The sequence below is a fragment of the Engystomops pustulosus genome, chromosome 7, assembly GCF_040894005.1.
Source record: "Engystomops pustulosus chromosome 7, aEngPut4.maternal, whole genome shotgun sequence".
NCBI lineage: Eukaryota > Metazoa > Chordata > Amphibia > Anura > Leptodactylidae > Engystomops > Engystomops pustulosus.
This window is the reverse complement of record NC_092417.1, coordinates 59,477,947-59,500,208: the sequence shown is the minus strand read 5'-3', so window position 1 is coordinate 59,500,208 and position 22,262 is coordinate 59,477,947. Positions and strand designations below refer to the sequence as shown.

Genomic DNA, 22,262 nt, shown 5'->3' with positions numbered 1-22,262 from the left:
AGATAAAAACACTTAAAGTGTACTGGTATACACTGCAAAGACTGAGTGAGGTGAAAACCATAAAATCACCATCACAAACCCCTCTGGCTGTAACAAATTCAAACAGTGTTTATGTAAATAATTTTTTTAACAGATGATGAGATGCATCACAAGTCAATAGGATGGATAGGTATATACTAAAAACCCTCTCTATACAACCTGTCAGATGAAAAGGTTTGCAAGGTGTGTCAGTCAATAAACGGACAAAGGAATGCGCAAGGGATAATGAACACCTAACTCAGCCAGGAGGTGTGAGAATTCACCCGATTACGGAGCGGTGCACAGGGTTTGACAAATCAGTCCCTGTCCCCAATTGGGCTCACAATCTAATCAACCTACCAATATGTTTTGGAGTGTGGGAGGAAACCGGAAGAATAGGTGGAAACCGACGCAAACACTGAGAGAACATACAAACTCTTTGCAGATGTTGACCCTGGGACTTTAACCCAGGTCCCCAGCGCTGCAAGGCTGTAATGCTAACCACTTAACCACCGTGCTGCGCCACGCACACTGCTCAGGTACACCTCATTACTTTACGGACATACCTTAAATGACATACCTTAATGAAGGCAAATACGTATGATGGTAATCGGTACATTTCTCTACAACCTACTGACAGCGGATTATAACTGTTGTTGGAGGTTGTAGAGATCTCCTTCAATAAGGACTGTGAGGGAATGTGGTTGTCGTTCTATGGGACTCTCAAGTTTGATTCTTCTTCCATATAAAACCAACCCTGTGACCTACAAATCCCAACATGCAATGTACTGCCTTATTTTTGCTGCCTCCAACTTTATTTAAAATCTTAATCATTTTCCTCCCCTGCAGCGAGGTCGCTCCGGCAGTAATGTTAATCACAGAATTTATGCCAGGATCACCAGTGATGGGCCGAGCATAGAAATGTGAATGATAAGTGAATAGTTATCCAGTTCCCTGCGGGTATCCAGTCACTGACTACATAATGAATGTGGTGGCGACCCGCTGTAATATTAATAGTTCGCCCAACCTTATTTAATCAGCCAGGACCCGGCGCGTGTTCATTATGTAGTCCTGCTGAATTCCTGCACCCATGGGGAAGATGCTAAGTAATAACTGGTGGAGCTCTGAGATGCTTGTTCCGGGCCTTCAGCATGCCTTGCTTGCTTCCCAAGTTTTATTTAAGGAATTTACTGTTTCATTTATAGCGGTAGAGATTAATGCGGTTCAGGGGGCAAACATTAATTAGTAATTAGTAACAACTGAGCCTTGGAAGGAACATTACTGCTGGAGGAACCTGTCTCTTATTAATGATGGGTAGAGGTTTACAGTCGCTAACACTTTTCCATATAACTAATGTCGGGGTCATCCATGAAACATAATAATTCAGAATCAGACTATTTAATCCTCAAAAAATGAAAGTCAAACTTGTCCAAAGGCCTATGCATTTAGAGCCTTTGGACAAATGTGAAAAACCTCCAAAGAAATTGGAGATGTAGGTGAAGGTACATCAGTCCATTCTTCGAAGTCTTTGCCATAATTGACTTAAAAGACTGGAAACCAGTGGCGTAACTAGAAGCTGATGGGACCCAATGCAAAGTCTGTGCCAGGCCCCCGACTATAATGTATGGTATATAGTACTAGTCTTCTCAAATGGGAAACTGACACCATAAGGGCCCCCTAAACCTGGTGCGATCGCAACCTCTGCACCCCCTAAAGTTACGCCCCAGCTGGAAACCTTGAAAACCCCTTGTGGGTATGGGTTCCAAGAATAGAGAACATGTTCATGTGTTGCTCAGGTGTAGTTCTGGTTTTACGGACGTACAGCTAGGCCTGAAGTACCAATCGGTAGCCTCCCCGGACCATGGGTCATCATTGTGACATAAGAGGGAGTAATGTCCTATAGACCAATGATTTGGCCAAATTAGTCCCGTGACTCCCACCACTTCCAGCCAATTGGTGGTAGCCTCTGATCAGGGGACATTAAAGCAAGATTGGAATTTTCCGAAGTGCATATTGACAAGCCAGGTAGGCTGCAATGAAAGCTCAGGGCTATCTAGGCGTTCTGGAGAGAAATGTGCTGCCCGGTGTCAGAAAGCTTGGTCTCTATGATCTGTAAAGCGCTGCGGAATAGGTTTGTGCGATTGTAAATACCGTAAATGTATTATTTATTTTAGCCAGTTAAATGCTCACTTATGCCAGATTTCTGCAGGCATACCTTCCCTCCTACTTTGCTGTAGCATTGTCCCCAGCAGCCATTTGCAAGAAAAATTTTTTGAGTGTCTGGTGTAAATATGATGAAAGGAGAAGCAAATATTTTGTCATTGACTGTAACTTTTATACAGGCATAAAAAAATCATTGTTTGTTCTTAAAAGGTTCCCTGTTGTAGTCATAAGATGGTATATCTGGCACATACCCTATACCAGTGGTGGCGAACCTATGGCACGGGTGCCAGAGGTGGCACTCAGAGCCCTCTCTGTGGGCACCCAGGTCTCTGGGCCTCCTCAGCATAGAGTTTATAAGAAAGTACCCATGGCCTCCTTCTGCAGTCCAAGGCCACAAAGGACATTGTGGAGGCTTATGGACATTAGGACTACTATTTTAAAGAAACACATACTTGGCTGCCTGCAACTGAGAAGATGTGGACAGGGCTGGATTATAATTTGAGCTCCTGCCATGGGCCCTGTAATGCTTTCTGTATAGTGGACCCTGGAGGGAAGCTACAATAATAATCTTAATTTCGATTCTTTCTGCTGTATTGATGTCCTCACGACTCCAATGTGATTGAAAGATTTGACAAAGCAGTAAGCAATAAGTTGTTGTGTAAATTGCCATGTTGGCACTAAATAAATAAATAAGCAAGTTTTTGTTGTAGTTTGGTCACTTGCTCTCTAAAAGGTTCGCCATCACTGCCCTATACCATACCGCTGTGGAGTAAATAGTGATCAGGAGCCTAGGTGCACTGTGTATACTAAATCTCTTAATGCCAGTAAGGTAGAAGGTGAAACGCACACGTGTAATCCTGGTAATGGGAGATGAGCTGGATGCTGCTCTGTGGGCACTTCCGGCCTATGCCCTTGAAAAATGTAATGTATAACTCAATGAGCAGCATCAGGGCTGCCCCATACAACCACCTTCTCCTGTTCACAAATTGAGTCCATGCAGACAACAAAAGTCCACCCCTTAAAGCAGATGGCAGGGCGCAGGAAATTGCTGGGTTGTTAGACGGCCTGAGCTACAGATGCTTCTACAGGGTCCTGAGCATCGAGGCCTAGCGCCCGGCCATCTGCTGATAAGCCCCCCATGAATGTGCACAATAGAGGATGCAAGCTCTCTCTTATGGGCCGCTGCACGTTAATAGGTGTGACCCTCTGGCCCCACCATCCAGCTGCTGCACAATACAAAATCTATATGTCAAAATCTCTGTTAGACTCAATGATGCCCCCTGACATCCCCTTTGCTTTTATGCTTTTTGCATGATTTTAACCTCTTGTCACCTCATGGCCATGTAGGAAACCTAAAGTCAAGGCTGAACTGGGGTGGGGGAATCATTTTGCATTTTAAAAAAGTAGAAGAATATGTCATCTGATTGTCAGCTGCCTGGAAAACGGGTGTAAAGTCCTTGTCCTATTGTTTCTGGAAGTGGAAATTGTACAGTAATTAAAATATTGAAAAGATTAGTTCTGTTTGAAAGCTGAGTGACTACCATTGTGTTTTTTCATTTAACAGTTGTTGTTTTTAATGTTTCAGCTCTGGAAAAGTGAGGAGGGAGAAGAATATGAAGCTGAAGGTAAATAAAGGGTTAACTAAGCTTACAAACCTACAGACAAAAATGTTGCAATTTAATGAAAAGGGGAAGTTAATGGGAGTCGGGACCTATTAGGACGTCATTGATGTAAGGACTTGTATGTAGTTTTCCTTCCATTCTGTAGTCTAATAACTATCCTCCCGGTGAAGTTACATTGAGCGAAGATATTGCTAGTGAAGTTGCAATTTCATTTTTGGAATCGCGATAGTCAGCCCCTCACCAATCCTTGCCAGAAATGTATGTGTCATCCCAGTAATATGACTTTTACTGATTTCTAGATTGCTGCTGGTGGATGGAAACCTGCATCACATATGTTTTGTGCAATGCTCAATACTAGCAAAAAACCTTAAACTTGGACAGGAACATTTCTATTCACTGACTGCAAGCTAAACCCATGGAGAGGTAGTGTAGTGTAGTGCAGACTGATCCAGAAAATCTGCATAGTTTATTAGTATAGAATCGGCGTGTGTGGTCACCAATAACAGGATCTGGTCACTATGCAGCTCTGGTTAGCTTGTAACATAAGTACCATAATGACAGACCATTGTGTTATAAAGTGTCACACGTTGCTGGGATATAATTGTCGGCGTCTCGGAGGATTACCTTTCATTACTCAGGTTTATTGACTCCTGTAATCTTACATTGTTAGGAAGTAGATAGTAGATTATTAAAGGTCTCTCCATAGGATGAAATATTCCTCATATTAAGTAGAATTATATTGCAGGATATTAATCTGCCCACTTAGGCTGCATTTCAATGTCATATATTTTAACTGTATCCCCATTATGCAGTGCTTGTCAACACATTCCCCCTCTTCGTCAACATTGACACTGTTGAGAGATGTAAATTTCATTTACCCCTTACCTTCCCCTGTACACTCACAGGCACTCGCCTGGATTTTAAGGCTATTGAATTTGTTTCAACAGTGGCACCTACAGAACCCCTAAGGCACTGCATCAATGCATTGGAAATCGGGCAAACCCCAATTTTTGAATGCATCTCTACATTAAAGTTTATTTTTAACGTGACATCCCAGTTGTCCAATAAAGTACATGCCTCAAAATCCATGATGGTAGAAGTAGCACTTTTATCGTTGCTATTTACCTCTAAAGCCCATTTACATGTCCACCCTTGGTCTGTATATACCTGTGTATGTGCTCCTTAGAAGTTATAAAGTTCAGAGGTCCATGGTACCGAAAGTGCTGAGACGTCGCACCGGAAGTTGTCATCAAAGGTCAATGAAGGACTCCATATTGTTTTCTCAGAGGAAGTTTGGAGGCATTTTACTCCCTTAGCTATTTGAACAGATGGTGGCATTGTTGCATGCTGGTACTCCAGAGCTGCCATACTCAGTAAGTAGTGTGATTAGAGGGCTTTAAGGTTGTGTACAGGCAATCTAGTAGCATGTTGGTTTCTTTGTAGATGTCTAGCTGTGGATCGGTAGATTTGAGAAGGCCTGAGACTAGAGGTGGCAAGGTGTCTTCTAAGAGAAAGCATCTGACCTGCTATAATTGTGAAGATTTATTGCCGGATGATTATCAGTTGACCGTTTAGAACTTGTAGGCATCAGGTAGCTCAGGATGCTTCTTCATCAATTTCAGGAGATGATGTCTTATATGCGTGTCTAAGACTCTAACGGAGAATACACTCTAATGGGAAATTATAGTGAAGTATTGTCACAGGAGGAATTTCAGGTGTTGGATGAGGTATATACTTCAGCATCAGAGGATGAAGAAGATCCTAAAGCAAGTGTATTTCCAATAGAGAAAATAAATAAGCTTATTTGTGCAGTAATGGAGACAGGTTCTAATACGAGTGAGATTCAGGAGCTGCTGAAAAAACCTAGGAAATTTTCTTTGGATGAAGTTAATCTGCAATTCCTGAATAGCGTGGAATTAATAAGAGATTTAAAATTATGTTTCCCTTTTGATGAAGCGGAGACTAAGGAGTGGGAGTCCCTTTTCCAAGGGTGGATGTTGCCCTGGCTAAGTTGTCCATAAGGACATTAGTTCCTGTAGAATTTTGTGATGGTTTGAAGGAAGTTGTAGATTATAAAACAGAAAGTGTTTTTGAAAGATCTTGAACCGCTCCGGCGTCATAAGTCAAAGTGGCAGCTTCCAGTTCTACAGTAGCTAGATCTCTTAGGTCTTGGTTTATTCAGCTCCAAGATGACATTCCAGAGGGAGTCCACCGGGATAATCTTCTGAAGGCCTTTTGATATATATCGTTGACCAGTGAATTTTTATGTGACGCCTCCAGCCCAGGCTGTGAGAATATGAGTATGTCAGAAGCATGCAGAAGAGTTGTATGGCTCAATCCTTGGGTAGCTGATATAAAATTATAAAAAAAAAAAACCAGTGCTTTATGCAATATGGAATTTAAGCCAAGAATACAATTTGGTTCTCAATTGGATGAACTATTGGAAAAATTGTCCCATAAAAAGGAAAAATCCTTGCTGTTCTTGCAGCAGAATAGAAGAGAAAACCATTGTAGGCCATCTTATGGGTATTCTAACCACAGAGATCAGGCAAGAAAGAGGCTATCCATTCTACAGAAGAGGACTCTGTAGGGCACACCGAAGAGGCAGCTCAACCCAGCCGTCTTCTTCATCCTATAATTTTTGACGTCGGATATCTTCAGGCATCTGAAGGAGCCACGCCTCCAAAACGTGCAGACGCCATGCACAGCTTTAAGTGAACGCAGAGACACGTGAGACTATGGAAACTTTTTTTTATATATTTTAACTTTTGCTTAAAAACATGGACAATGTGCAATATTAAATAGAGAAAAATGAATATTACCTGCATGTGAAGAGGTCAATGGTTTATATATGAAATATAAAGATATCGACACTACAAACTCGTGTGTGTATAAATGAAATCGGGTCCTATTTGTGTTGGATCCACCTGAAAAGATACAGGCACATTCAACATGACGAATAACAGCTTCATGGGCAAAAAGAGGAAGATTTCCAGTAGAAAGAATCTGTGATGCAGCATCTTGGTCTAGAGTTGATGCTTTCATCAAACCTCACCGGGTAGATGTGGGGGCCTCAGAGAACTTTTAGACAAGTGGTGCTATCTTCATCAGTGAACCATTTAATCTTGCTACATCTCCTTTGTGTGTGTGCTGCTGCGCCACTAGGAAATGGAGAAATATACTTGCACTATTCTTCTTCCTGTAGTCCAAGCAGCAGCACAAGATTATTGCCCTCCCATTTAAAAAAAAAAAATTATTTTGCTAATTTTGTCTGTCTCTTATACTCATGTAGGAGGGATTCGGGTAGGGTCAATTAAACCTGTCAATTAGTTATGTTACCTGAGCTACCTGTGGCAGGGAATTAACCCCTTTGCGTGTGTGTGCTGCTGCTTGGACTACAGGAAAGAATTGTGAGAGTATAATTCTCCATTTTATGCTTTCTACATTTATTTTTTGTTTTCTCTGTTTGATCTGGTGCGGGTACACTGTGTCCGTCCCCCCTATTATTTGTATTCCTTTTTGATGTGTTGTATGTGAGGCTGACACTCCACATTCATGGACATCCCTGTATTGGCTAAAGTGCCAGCTACTTGAGTTAAAGGGATTGTCTGGAGGTTGAAAAACATGGCTACTTTCTTCAAGAAACCTCTCCTCTACTGACCATGGGTAGTGCCTAGTATTTCAACTAGGCTCCATTCATTTCTATACAGGTGAGCTGCAATACCAGCACAAACAATGGTCATGTGTGGCGCTGTTTTTAGACTGCATCTATTTTTTTTAATCTCTAAGCGGCACCTTTAATCATGTCAGTCATTATTAAGGTCCTATGATCTCTCTAGTCCCATACACAGTACAGAGATTGATTTTACACACATTCTGTTGATGAGATTTCGTGTGGTGTTTTGTGTGTTTTTGATCATTTCCATTTCTCTGCAGTGACGCTTTATTAAGTAGATGACAGATTAGCCTATCATTGTTCCCCATAGAGCAGGCGCCACGGGCAGCGGGACCTGTGTGATCAGTATTCCAGTGCCAGGAAATGGAGCAGTAAATGATGGCATACTAGTGGTAGGGGACGTTTAGAAGACAGGCACTACATGATCTAATGTATGGATTCAATCATCAGTCCTGATTTGACAGAGCTGGACTGTGTAGTCATAATTTTTGAGGGACAATGTAGTGCGGATGCTCTGCCATGATTGTCTTATTGGGAATGTATATGCTGTATAAAATGGTGTGATCAGATTGCTCTATATTTTACCATTAGGGCAGCTACGGTTTTGGAACCCAGATGATCTTAGTGCTTCCCAGACTGTACTGTCTCCAGACCAGGACTGGGTAGAGGAAAAGTTGCAACTAATCTGTGAAGATCTTGGGATCACCCGTGATGGACACTTAAACAGGAAGAAACTTCTTTCCATCTGTGAACAGTATGGTTTCCAGAACCTGGACAAAGAGGTGAGTGACCCATACATATATGTGTATGTGTCTGTGTGTGTACATAAATATATATTATACGTATGGTGAGGATGGAGGGGCTGATTGGGGATCTGATGTGTTCTTGTAAGGCACCCCCAACTTTAAAGAAGACCCATAACATTTAATTAGATTGGCTCAAAAAAGCATAACTAAACTTATAGGCAAAATCACATAGTTCAGATGATACCTGTTTGCTTTGCAATTTGTATTATAAAGAAATCTGTTCCTGTGCCCTTCTTTTTCCCCTTCCAGTTGCCGGGATAGTGTTTTGTGTGTTCTACTTTCATTTCCCGCTAATTTTTTTTTTTTTTTTTAATTGAGAAGAATGTTGTGTATGACTCTGCCACCTAGTGACAAAAATAAGGAACTGCATCCATTTATTTTTCTTTTGTGTGTTGCAGCCTTTAATGTGTTAACACACTTAGTCCTCTGCTGGTAGATTCTTCTTTTCTCTTTCACTTCTCTGTGTAGTCCATATTTGTCCACATAGGTTAAAGGAGTTCAGCGATCATGAAACTCATAGTTAATATCTGTGCACTGGAAGGCCTGCAGGATTCCAATTTATTTTAATATCGCCTTTGCTTTTATGTAAATGATTTTTTTTACACCAAGGGCTGCTGCCTGGATACACACAAAGCTAGACTATTTGTACTTAACGTGGTGTATGTTATATGATAACGTTGACCAATTTCCCTCTAAGCCACACCCCCTTGTATGTACATGGCAAGTATACTAGTATTTTGTCAGTATGGGTACATTTTAGGTCCATTTAGCTTAGTAATTCGTCCCCTAAGTGTTTGTATATTTTTAAAGTGGTTTTTCATGAATAAAAAACCTGCAGCTTGCTTCTGTAAACTGCGCCATACCTGTCCATTAGTTCTTTGGCTCCATTCATTTTAACAGAACTGAGCTGCAATGATCTGCAGTACCATGCAACCCATGGAGAACCGTGATGCCATGTTTTCAAAGCTTGGACATTAAGCTTTATTTACATGGAATAAAAGAAACCTCATAAATGCAAAACATGATCTCATTTACTATAGGCCCTGGAGGATGCTTTACAGAATGTGGACCAAGATGACACCATGAGTCTCCAAGATTTTTTCTATGAAGTCTGTAAAAACACCAAACCCCCCACTCCTTCCTCCTCCACCCCTTATCGACAGCTGAAGAGACACCTCTCTCTGCAGGTAACGTTCATCTGTGCTAAGCAAGTGCCTTGATGTTGGGGATAATCAACCAATAATACACCATAAATGGTCACAGGATTTGGCATGTAGCAGATAAATTTTCAATAGATTTGTATGGACTAACTTTTTTGGGTGGTAAGCAGTGTCTCATGTGATGCTGTATCCAGTACCTAAGATATTCGTTATTCATTTGGGTTATAATTGAATACACTGTCTATCCCATTGATGGGGAAAAGTTCCTAACCTGAACCCCACCAGAATAGGTAAATAGAAGCAAAATTTGTGCTGAAAAACCCTAACTCTGCTTATACGTGAGTCTATAAAAAAAAATTAACACTGTACTCACCTTTCTGAAGTCCCCCGTAGGTCCTCTTCTGCTTCCGATGCTCCAATGCAGCCTCGGGTTCCTTGTGTTCTTCCGCTCCTCTTCGGGTCCCCTCGCGATGCCAGCGGCTCACAAACAATGACGTCGGCAAGCGGCTGACAGCATTCTGTGTGCCGACCAGGCGAGAAGACCCGAAGACCAAAGAGGACTGAAGGACCTGAGGAGGCACCGCAGCATTGGAAGCAGAAGAGGACCTACGGGGGACGTTGGAAAGGTGAGTACAGTGTTTAATTTCTTTTTTTTTTTTTTTTAATACAAGGGCTGGCTGGCTGTATACTACGGAGGGCTGGCTATATTCTGGGAGGCTGTGATAAATGCATTTCCCACCCTCGGGTTATACTGGAGTCAATAGGCTTTCCCCTTTTTTTTTGTGTTAAAATTAGATACCTCGGCTTATACTCGTGTATGTACGGTAATAAGTAGAAATCTAACCCAAATGAAATTTGTCTATTTATTTATTTATTTTTTCCAGCCTTATGATGAGAGTGGGAGGAGGACAATAACTCCATCCGCCATGACTGGAACAATAGGCTTTCGCTTATTCTCCAAACTTGACGATGGAACAGGCTATGCATCAGTGGAGGACGTTATAGACTTCTGGCATGAAGAAGGACTAGAGAACGGACCGGCTATAATCAAGGTAAGCTCGTAATATACATTTGTTGAGACCGTAGTAAAGTTCTGTATTTGCTAGTTGGACGATAGAAATAAAAAAAACTTTTTTTTTTTATCCACCCCCGGATACCCATCCAACAGCAATAATGGGGTTTCTGCAACCCTTAAAGGAAACCTACCAGTTCAAATGGTAGGGGTAAGCTGTAAATACTGAGCACCAGCTCAGGGTGAGCTGGTGCCGGTGCTTACTTTCGTTAGTGTTATTAACCGCTGTATCGCGGTTTTAACACTTTTTAAAGTTTATAGCTGAAGCGGAAATGCCGGAGACGTCGCACACATGCCTGAGACGCGCACGGTCGCAAGCGGCGCCGAAGCAGCTTCAGCTATAAACTTTTAAAAAGTGCTTAAACCGCGATACAGCTCATTCCAGAACTCCCTTACACCTTAATGGAGGGCACATCCATCCTATTGATCTTTCCAGGCTTAGGTTTACAATAGGTGGATCTACAGTAAATGACAGCTAAAAATGCTCATGGAGATGGGAATGCTGTTGGTCACTATGTAGGAGTGCTGGACTCCAACACCCTAAACAAGATATACCTCATATTTGTATTTTTTTATTTATATATAATAATGTAATACCTTTTTGATTTGGCTACAGCATCATTGTTGCTTTATATGTGATCATTTTACCTATATGGCTTTTGCATTGTGTTATATCCTGGTCCTCACGGTTGATGGGTTTGACGTTTTCTCTGCTTTTTCAGGCTCTGGATTTTAGTTTGGAAGGAAAACTTAATCTGACAGAATTGACCATGACTTTGGAAAATGAGCTTCTGATCACCAAAAATGAAGTCTACCAAGCGGCTCTTGTCAGCTTCCGCTCTGAAATCAGGCATTTACTGTAAGATGTTTTGAACCGCTACAAAAAAAGTCTAACTAAATTCCTCAACAGGGCCGGACTAGAGGCCCACCTATTGTTACATGGGAATATTAAATGTAGATTTTTAGGCTACATTGAAACTGTATTAGCATTGCGTTTTGAAATGCATTGCAAACTCATCATTTTTAAGTATGGATAAAAAGCAGATATGTTTTTTGGTTTTTTTCCTATTGTTTTTGCACGATTTAAAGAACCTGTCATGCAAATTAACCCACCAAAAATAATGACTTAAAAGCATTGCCCTTATCCACAAATGGTTTCTTTCTATGGCTACAACGTTACATCAATCAGTTTATAAACTTGAAGAGGACCTGTCACCCAGAAATTCGGCACTAGGAGCTGTTTTCTAAAGTAAGCCGCTCCTAGTGCTAAAACAAACACCGCAGTGTTACAATGATGGCGTTATCAGAAAACTCTGATAACACTATCTACTGTAACACTGCTGCGGAGTACAATAGAAACACTGGACTGCTCTCAAAGCGGTTCGGCGTATTCATAAGGGGGCGGGATTAGGGACGGTGACTGCCGCATGACGCGTGCCAGTCACCCACGAGGTATGGAGTGACCAGGACGGTTGGGGAAAGAGGCAGCACCTCGGACCGCCCCCTCATGAATATGCCGGATAGCTTTGAGAGTGGTTAGTAAGCCGCTCCTAGTACCGAATTTCTGGGTGGCAGGTCCTCGTTAAATGCAACTAACCTGATGTGAGCCATTCACACTAATTGAGTCATGCATGTTATAATTTACTTGCATTGCCTAGCCTCCTTGTTCCTGATTGACAGGCTATGATATTCTGCTGTATGGAGAGCTCTATTACATTATTAGGCACTTAGTCATGTGACCAGAATGACATCATCCAATTACATCTGCAAGGTCTACCCCATGTAGGTATCTGATCACAAGAAATAACAGCCGCCTCCATGGAGGATGGGGAAGAGTAGAAATCCATGGAAGATGGGAAGAAGTTCATGGAGGCTGCTGTGATTTCATGTGATCAGATACAGTGCCTTGCAAAAGTATTCGGCTCCCTTGAACTTTTCCACCTTTTGCCACATTTCAGGCTTCAAACAAAAAGATATGAAATTTGTAAGAATATACGAGTGGGACACAATTGTGAAGTGGGATGAAATGTATTGCATATTTTAAACTTTTGCATAAAATAATAAACTGAAAAGTATCTCTGATCAGTCTTCTCCTTGTTTGAGATGAAAGTTTAGAGGGAGTGCTGGGTCTTGGTAAATTTGTAGTGGTCTGATACTCCTTCCATTTCAATATGACGCTTGCACAGTGCTCCTTGGGATGTTTAAAGTTTTGAAATCTCTTTGTATCCAATTCTGGCTTTAAACTTCTCCACAACATTATCACGGACCTGCCTGGTGTGTTCCTGGGTCTTCATGATGCAGAACCCTGAGACTATCACAGAGCAGGTGGATTTATTCGGAGACTTGATTACACACAGGTGGATTATATCAGTCATTTAGGATGACATTGGATCATTCAGAGATCCTCACTGAACTTCTGGAGTGAGTTTGCTGCATAAATAATACTATTGCACCCACACTTTTCAGTTTATTTTTTTTTACAAAAGTTTAAAATATACAATAAATTTCGTTCCACTTCACAATTGTGTCCCACTTGTTGTTAAATCTCCACACCATCTCAACCCTTTATACATTTTACCTGGTATCCAAGCATGTTTATAAAGTTGAATATATGGGAGTCTGAGGACAATTTTTTAGCTAAAAGAAGGTTGTCAGTTACTAGGGCTCTATGGGAACCTATCACTAGCTGTTTATTTGAAAAATGTGTTGACAGGTTCCCTTTAAGCTTCTGGCCATCTTGTTAGCAAGATGGAATTCAAAACACATTTTGTAGAGAAAAGTATGTTGGCTCTAATTAGTTAATTACTAATCTAATAAAATAAAACGAATCTAATAACTAATTAAATAACTCCCTCGTAGAGTGACGAAAGCTTTCGCTCTGATGAGATATATTTCAAGTTTATTGTAGCCCCTTGTACTAAGGTGTTTTAAGGTCTGATCCACTCTTGTTTCCAGATATTCCAGTAATTTCAATTAAACTATTTGGAGCTTTAAGTTTGACCATTATGTGCTCTCTGTAGAGAACGGGCTGACCAGAATTTGAGGGAAAAGGAGAAGCTGCGTATGGATTTGGAGAAAAACGAAAAACTTAAAAGTCTCATGGCATCAGAGGTGGACGACCATCATGCCGCCATTGAGTGCCGGAATGAATATAACCTTCGGTTTGTAGCTTTGGTTAGCTGTTTTTATATTGGCATTGTAGAGTTTACAAATGAATTCACAAGATAGAATTCTGAGAAACGTTTTACCGAGGAGTCTGTTGGTTACACTTGTCTCCTGGATGACATAGGACCATATAAGTGCGAACATCATATAGCTGCCACTTATCACTTGGTGTCTGAATCTTGTAGAAAGCTGGATGAGGAGTACAAGGAGAGGACCATGGCCCTGAAAACTGAGCTGAGAAAAGAGAGGGAACAGATACTGCAGCAAGCTAATCGCCAGCGACTGGAGCTTGAACAGGAGCTCGATAAGTTGAAATTGGAAGAGAATTTCCTTAGGGATCGGCTTACATTATCAATAAAGGTATGAATATTTTTTTTGACTACTTTTTTGGGATATTTGCTTATGTCTTGTAGCTTTTTAACTTGTGTGTAAATCTTTCTGGTGCTTATAGGAAAACAGTCGTATGGAAAATGAGTTATTGGAAACATCTGAGAAGCTATCAGACTGCGAGGCTTTGACGTCCAAACTGCAGAAGACTCTTGACAACATACTGCGTGAAAAGGTTTGTCTATCAGTTGTTGTTTTGATCTTCGCTATACCAGGTATTCCCATACAGAAGATATTGCAAGACCATCATATATTGAGATTTGGCGAACCCTCTCGCCAATTTGCACCTGTCTCTCTCCCACTGTGAATTATGGGAATTCTGGCAAAAGTTTTACAAAGTAAATTTGGTCACCATCTTTTTCAACTTTAAGACTCCTGGTATATGGACAATTCTAAAAACTCCTGCCCATTACACAGATGGCATTTTTAACCCTGTAAAGAACTTTTATTACAGCATGTGATAGCACATATATAATCTTTCTTTGTAGTTTGGAGATTTGGATCCAAGCTGTGTTGAGTTTTTCCGCCATGAGGAGAAGTTGATGCAAATGCGGAATGAATACGAGAGGCAGCGCCGGGTGAGTGCGTGGATCAATAGCTGTCCGCTGCTTCATAGCAGAGGTCAGTGTGTAAATACTAATCCTGACCCATCATTTATTTCTCGCAGGAGCTGCAGGATCGTATTGATGAATTACAGCTGGAGCTCGAGGATTATCGAGCTCAGGGGATTCGGGGTCTGAAAACCTCGCTGAAGACTTCATTGTTTGATGAAATGGATAATAAAAATGCTGTTGATTATGACCAAGGTAAGAATCCATACCTTGATAAATGAGATCTGTAAATTGAACCACATAAAGAGCCACGTAGTGGATCTGCATTTTGTGGCTAGTTGGTTTTAAAAATCAAAAGAATCGGGTTCATTATATTGTATATTCAGAAAAAAGGGCCACCATGTATAGAATTTCTTTTGCTCTATATATACAGTTTGTTTTTGGACAATAGAAGGTCACATAAAAAAATGCAGTAAGAGATTAAGGCTTGCTTGTTTTAGCCCAAATGAGACCCCAGAATTAACCTATGAATTGCAGTGTAGTAGTTCAGGACCATTGAAGTGCATTCTCTGCTAAATCCTAAATTTATGATTTGTAGGACACTTTAAACAGTTAGTGATATGGCATTGTAGGGGGTTTGATGTGCGGTCATTGAGGCTCTATTGATATGCCCAACCATGGCCATAGTGCCTAATCCTACTTTTCATGCATATAGTTGTTTAAAGAACACCTATTATCAGGAATCTACCTATTAAGGTAGATCTGATGTTAGGTTCCTCCTAATGTCCTAAACTATCTTTCTCTGATCCATTTATATAGCCTAACCTGATCTAAACTTTATCTTACTGATATGCAATTTGCTGTCCCACATCCTTGCATGACCTGTGCATGCTCTTTGCCACCTGAGCAGTTACTGGGTACTTAAGCAGCCGTCAAGAAAGATGATTCAAGAAAGATAGTTTATGGTTAAGGAGTAACCTACCATCTGATCTACTTAAATAGGGAGAGGCCTGATGGTAAGTTTCCTTTTAATGTGTAATTGCATCATGCAGGTATTGGCTCTGAAGATTGCCCTCCACTAAACATGAGTATAGAAGCAGAGATGGCCATTGAGCAGATGAGAGAACAACACCAAAGGGAAATGGACCAGTTAAAGAATGAACTGGAATCAAAGGTAAGATTTGTTTTACTTTACTATATGGATTGCAAATCTAAGATCTTAGACCCATCAGACACTTATGAGTAGGCTCAATGGAAAAGTGGACACAATCACTAGAGGAGTAAGGTCCCTTACCCACAAAAAAATTTAGTTGTACAAGTGCACAAGCCTACATTGGACAGCACTCTGACACGTGTGTTGTCTATAGTGCTATGCACATGCTGCTTTTCACAGTCCATTGATCCGATCCAAAAAAAATTGCAGCATGCATTACTCCGAATAATGCATGATTCTCAACCCGATGAAGTCACTGGCTGCATGAAATAAAGATAGCACTCTATTCTAGTGCAGTCAGGTTTTTAAGCATTTGTTAGCAGATGCTAAGAAAATGAAATAAGTGTCATAGAGCTGTAACAAATCTTGCAAAACCTGGTTGACACTAGGACTACAAAAACGGATGGTCGGATAGCACTGAGACCAAAACTGCATCCACATCAAAAATGTTTCCCTGAATGAGATTGTATGACTTGATAATAGTGTGTGGTTCACTGCTCTGACTGGCTGATGGTATAATATGTAATGAGGAATGCAGCAATTGCAGTCAATGGTGGTTCTCTCATCACATATCTAACTGTACAGTGACTAGGCAGTAGTTCTCAGACACCCAAAGGTCATTGCAGCATTACGGAGCTCTGATATTGTACATTACACATAGTTTGTGAGCAACTAAGATTTCAGATTCTGAAGTCGATACTACTTGCACCTCTGTCTCGGTTGTATGAGATAAACGAATTGACCACTCATGTAGACTACCTGCTTTGTCCTAGGTTGCACACTATGAAGAGAAGCTGAAGGAAGCTAAATGTATTTTTGAGAAGGAGCAAGATGTCCTAAAACAAAAGCTGAATGAGGAAATTCAGAAGGCAGAAGAGCAAATACGACTCTACAAAATAAAGCACTTAGAATTAGAAGCTGAGATCTCCAGCCTTAAAGAGGAGAAGCAGAAAATAGAATGTGATCATCGTGACCAAATGGATAAAATAGAAGCCAAATTTACTAACCAGAAGCTTCAGCTAATGGAGCAGGAAGCTGTGCTAAGGCTACAATTAGAAGAGGCCAAGGAAACCTACCACAAGGAGAAGGAGGAGCTGGTCCAGAGAGCAGAGGACTTGGAGAAGAAAACCGAGAGCAAACTGGTGGAACTGGTAACCACATACGAGGAAAAGAAGAGGGAACTGGAACAAAATTTTAATGATAAAGTAATGGGTTTTCAGGAAAAACATGAACTAGAAAAACTGGAATTAAGGAGAGAATTGAATGAACAACATCATACGGAAGTCCAGGAGGAAAGGTAAGGATTGTTTCTGCTCCTAATTGTCAATCCATTTGGGATTAAAGCATGATAATGGGAGACTCCCTCTCTACCACCAGCACTCTACCAAGGTAACAACCTAAACCTCAAAATGATCACATCATTTAACCTACATCACATGTTGTATCATGTACAATAATTTTGTATCCCCTGAAAGGGTGTTTTTTACATACCCATGCAAAATTGACATCAATTAAAAAGGCAACAAATAAGCACCCGCCTGCCTCTGTTTTGCTATGAAAAGCCTGTTTATATGGTAATGTATGCTGAATGGGGTGACATTGAAAAAACTCATTGCTCAAATGGCAGATTAGATGGAACTGAGAGCCAAACCCCACACGTTCCATAGTACTTGTCTGTAGTATGGATTGACTATCAATACTGTGAGCTTTGAAAACCTCTTGAATGTTCTTTTTTCCTAAATGTTTTCATTGATTTGATTTTCACAAATTATGAAATCAATCATGAAATGAGTAGCAAAAACACGTAACCTATATGACAATTAAAAATGCTGTGACTTGATATAGTGAAAATGTTCTAGCCGTTATTTGCAGAAGTCCTGTAGTTTCATCACCTCTCCCTTCTCTCTTGTTATAATGTATTTGGGAGAGGCTTGGTGCCTCCAAATTCTTAAGCCATGGTCTCCCTGCCCCAAAATATCAGGCCTCACATTCTCCTTCCTGATTTCCTTTGATTCAGCTCCACTATGTTGGACTCGTGTAGCATTTCTCATGTTTTTTTTTTGGCAGTTTCCCCCAACCAGAAAATTGTGACTTTTCCCTCCGTCTGCCACCCTCACCACAATTTTTTTTTTTTTTTAAGTGAGCAGAACAAAAGGCACTAAATCTAATTTAGTCTGCACCAGGATACTTGCAAAGGCTATAGGTGTAATATATACGCCGGACAGGATCTGCCGCAGATTTAGTTGGTCTGGAATTTCTTTGTAATTTATTTTTTATTTTATTTTTGTTTTGCGTTGGTTGGTAATATAACAGTACTTGTATGAGTTAGGACTCTCCTCTGTTGGTATGTTCAATAGAAGGGCCTCCAACCTTCTGTGCTAAATAAGGCTTGTCCCTCCAATAAATAGCTTCTCTTGTAATAATAAGGCCACACATCGGTCCTGCCTAAAGGATGGTTATCCTCCCATTTTTCAAATTGTGCATGAAATCACTGAAATTAAAATCCTAAGCTCAACTCCTCAAAATAAAGTTTGACACATTTTGCCAATGTAACATAATTTGTTTTTACTACTATTATTATTTTTTACTTCTTCCTAGCTTGCTACTTTTGCTCCCCAGTGATCCTTTCTTTAAAAGACAAATCAATAATTTGCGCTTTTTCTAATTCACCTTTAATTCACCGGTATTTAAAAGCTATGAATATTAATCAAAAATGCAGCTTTGAATAATTAAATTAAAAATAAAAATGTAAAAATATGAGCACGGTCCAGGTGCTGAGACGCCCAGCATCCTCTGGGGACAGGGAATTAAATGCTATTGTAGGCACTGTTGCCATTTGTGACTATCTTGGGCTCTTGGGAGTGAAAACAAAGCTTGCACACCATTTAGCTTGTACTGCCCATCTTATAGCATCTACCTCTTTATTTTTAGCTTGAATTGGGTCTCAGTACCTGGACCAGTACAAGAAAGCAATGTATAATGTATACACTGTAAAAATTATCTTGCATGACTGCATTTCATATCCTCTTCTATGTTAATCATGTTTAGGAAAAAATTGGAAACCGAGTATAATAGAAGAATCTCAGATAAAGAGGCTCAGTTTTTAAATGACTATGCACTAGCAGTGAAAAATTATGAAAAAGACCTGATTAATTTAGAAGAAAAATGTGAGGGAGATCTTCAAGATCTCAAGGCCCAACATGAGGAAGAAAAAGCCCAATGGGCATTTGAAAAGGAAGAGCTTATTCAAGATGTTGCAGAATTGCAGGATAAACTAAAAGAAAACTTAGAAAAAATGGAAAAAGAAATGTCTTTTTCTGATATTTTGCAGCAGAAAGATCTATTAGAGAAGGCGTACACAGAGCAGGTCAATAATCTACAGTCAGAAAAGGCTTATCTGCAAAATGAGCTTGAAATGCTGAAAATTACTGCACAACAGATCGAAGCAAAACTAAATGGCAGGATCCTTCAGCTGGAAAATGATTTGCGGGAGGAATTGACAGAGCGAGATGAGCAGCTCCTTCAGGCAGATGCCAACATGAAGCATCTTCAAGTGGCCCTAGATGACTTGACAAAGAAGTATAAGCATGAGACAGAAGAACTTGGTACTAAATTGTCAAAGTCTGAAGCGCTTTATGAAGAAATAAGTCAGAGTAATGAGAGAAAAAGACATGAACTGCTGACAGAAATCACAAAACTTCAGGCAACAATCAACGAGTTGAAAAATGAACTTGAGTCTTTATCAAAATTTCAATCGGAATATAAGATGCTTTCAATGGAAAATTTGGACCTTAAAAATGTGGTATCTCAGCTCCAGAACAGCTTGGCTCATCTCGAAGAGGAAAGAAACCAGAACAAAAGGCTGGAAGCTGTTTATGAGAATGTTGAAAAAGAGAATTCTGAGTTACTCTCCCAGGTCTCCATACTGGATGAAAAGTTGAGGAACCAGGCTGAACAGCTGTGTGAAGCAAAGAAAAGTATCATGGCTCTAAATGACACCATTCAGAAAGCGGAAAGCCAACATACAACTGAAAGAAAGATCCTTGATGCCAAACTTTCTGAGTCTGAGTCTCTTTATAAGGAAATGTGTGATGGGACAGATGCAAAGAGACAAGAAATGCTTGCAGAGATTACAAGACTACAAAGTACAATTACTCAACTGCAGGATGAGGTCAAATCTTTATCAAAACTCCAGAATGATTATACTGCAATAAAAAAAGAGAATGAAAACTTGAAAAAACATGCACCTGACCAACAGAAGTGTCCGAGTCTCCTAGAAGGAGAGAGGAGAATCTTCAACAATTTGCAAAAGGTGTATGAGAAAACTGTCAAAGAAAATGTTCAACTGTTGTCTGAAATTGCCAAACTTCAGGAGAAGATTGATGCTACTGAGAAGAAGGCGGAGAACTTGACAGAAGCTGGTAAAAAAGATACTGAAGGTGTGGATCGTGGAGATGCCCAACGTTTTCAGAAAATGGTGGAGAAACTAGAAAGCACTTATAAATCTGAGAAAGAAGAGCTCAACTCTAAACTTTTGCACTCTGAACAAATCTACAGAGAAATGTGTGAAAAGTCTGAAAAGGATAGTCAAGAAATGGCCAGGCTTCAAGATACAATTAAAGATTTGGAAAAAGAAATGGCCACTCTATGTGCGATTAAAGAAAACTTTAATATCATAGAGAAGGAAAATGGAGAGTTGAAGTGTCTTGTGTCTCAACTTCAGAATCGTTTGGTGGTTCCTGAAGATGAAATGGATGTCTTTAAGAGTCTACAAGCTGTCCACGAGCAAACTGTGAAAGAGAATGTCAGGTTGCTATCGGAAATTTCAAGGTTACAAAAGAAAATGTTGGTGCTTGATAACAAATCCAACAGGAATAAATTCAAAAATCAACTTTGTGAAACCGAGGAGAACTCGTTAATGAGGTCTGAAGGACAAGACCCTAAAGTTCTGGCTTCTATATCTGTCAACCAATATAAGGAAACCCTTGATAATGTGAATATGAAACTACAAAATAAAACCAAAGAACTTGAAGATACCACAAAGATTTTGTGTAAGCTTGAACAGAGTTATAATGATGTGAAAACTGAGAATGGACATCTTAAGACACAGACTGTTTTACTTCAGGAAAAGCTAAACGGCTTAACTATGGAGTATGATCAGGTGAAGAAGGCTATTAATCTTGAGGTAATTCCAATTCCACATCTGGAAGATGCACCTATATCAGTTCCTGGCCTTAAACTGCTCTTGGCTGTTGCTAGAAAGGAAAATTTTAAACTGAAGGAAAGCTTGAAAGTTTTGGAGCTTAAAAGTCTAGATGCAATTGAAAACAACAAAGTTCTGTCCACTGAAGTTTCATGGTTGCAGAAAGAAATACAGAACATGGAAGAAATGGCTGAAGCTTCCTTGCAGCTTGAGCAGTTACACGAAGAAGCCAAGAAGGAAAACCAGGAATTAAAGTCACTTATTCAAGTGATGCAGGAGAAAATGTACAGCCTTGAAAAGGGACATGTAATCGGTAAGACTGAAGAAAGTCCAAAGCCTGTTGTCAGCCTTGAAAATTATCTATGTGATACCACTTTCTCATTGCCCCTTCATCAAAATCAAGAAAGTGGCTCCATCTTGGCTCAGCAGGAACAATACGTGCTAGTATGTCCTGAAGAAACTTTAAAAAGTGAAAAAATGCATGAAAACCATGGTAAGCCAGAAATGTTCTCCACTGCAGCATTAGATCATGAGCTATTTGCCAGAGATCTTCAACAAACTAGTCCCAAGCAGAACAACTTGGTGGTGAACAGTGAGCAGAAGACCACAAAGCTTGACTTGCTGAACAATGAGTATGAGATCATGATGAAGCTGGAACATCTGAGGTAATAATGCAACCTATGACCCTTCTGTTGAGGTCAGCTGCATGAAGACCTGTTCTTTCACCGCTGCTTTCTCTGCTTCAGGACTAACCTTTAAAACCCTTCAAAGAAACCTAAGAGAAACCTCTCCTATAACATCACTTACAACTGGCCTAACAAAGTCTTTACCAAAATTCTTAAGAAGATATCTTTTGTCAAATTCCTCTGCTTCAAAATCTATTTCTGCTAATTTTACTGCTTCTAATCAAAATAACACATTGCTCTTTTAACCTTTTTGTTCTTTCTTATTTGTAGAGAAGTGGTGGGCAGCTATTCAGATAGCTTTGGGGTTCTTGCGGTTCAAGGCTGCCTTCCATGTGTTTTGTGCAAATGGGAGACAATGTTTTTTTTTTTTGTTTTTTTTTTTCTCTTTCTGCAACTTTTCACAGTCTGGTACGCTGCTTGATTATGCACCTTAAAATTTGCAAAGTCAGCTACTCAAGGATTTAATGCATTGTGCTGTGCCTATCTTTGCAGCCCAGATGTATGTTCAACTTGTGAAACTTTTGGGCTCTGAAATTGTTC

The 22,262-nt window shown here is 40.2% G+C and overlaps 1 protein-coding gene across 5 annotated transcripts in view; it reads left to right on the top strand.

Moving 5' to 3' along the window:
* NIN (ninein) overlaps positions 1 to 22,262 on the top strand; it is a 112,082-nt gene that overhangs the window by 62,952 nt on the left and 26,868 nt on the right. For 4 of the 5 annotated variants that reach the window (XM_072116074.1, XM_072116073.1, XM_072116075.1 and 1 more), the window contains exons 5-17: positions 3,767 to 3,806; positions 8,071 to 8,261; positions 9,326 to 9,472; positions 10,330 to 10,497; positions 11,240 to 11,376; positions 13,538 to 13,678; positions 13,868 to 14,042; positions 14,134 to 14,244; positions 14,558 to 14,647; positions 14,737 to 14,875; positions 15,673 to 15,794; positions 16,607 to 17,130; positions 18,882 to 21,701. In XM_072116074.1, coding sequence (XP_071972175.1) covers positions 3,767 to 3,806; positions 8,071 to 8,261; positions 9,326 to 9,472; positions 10,330 to 10,497; positions 11,240 to 11,376; positions 13,538 to 13,678; positions 13,868 to 14,042; positions 14,134 to 14,244; positions 14,558 to 14,647; positions 14,737 to 14,875; positions 15,673 to 15,794; positions 16,607 to 17,130; positions 18,882 to 21,701 — 4,805 coding nt within the window. The remainder of the gene's footprint in view (positions 1 to 3,766; positions 3,807 to 8,070; positions 8,262 to 9,325; positions 9,473 to 10,329; positions 10,498 to 11,239; positions 11,377 to 13,537; positions 13,679 to 13,867; positions 14,043 to 14,133; positions 14,245 to 14,557; positions 14,648 to 14,736; positions 14,876 to 15,672; positions 15,795 to 16,606; positions 17,131 to 18,881; positions 21,702 to 22,262) is intronic. The other variant, XM_072116078.1, reaches the window with a different exon arrangement.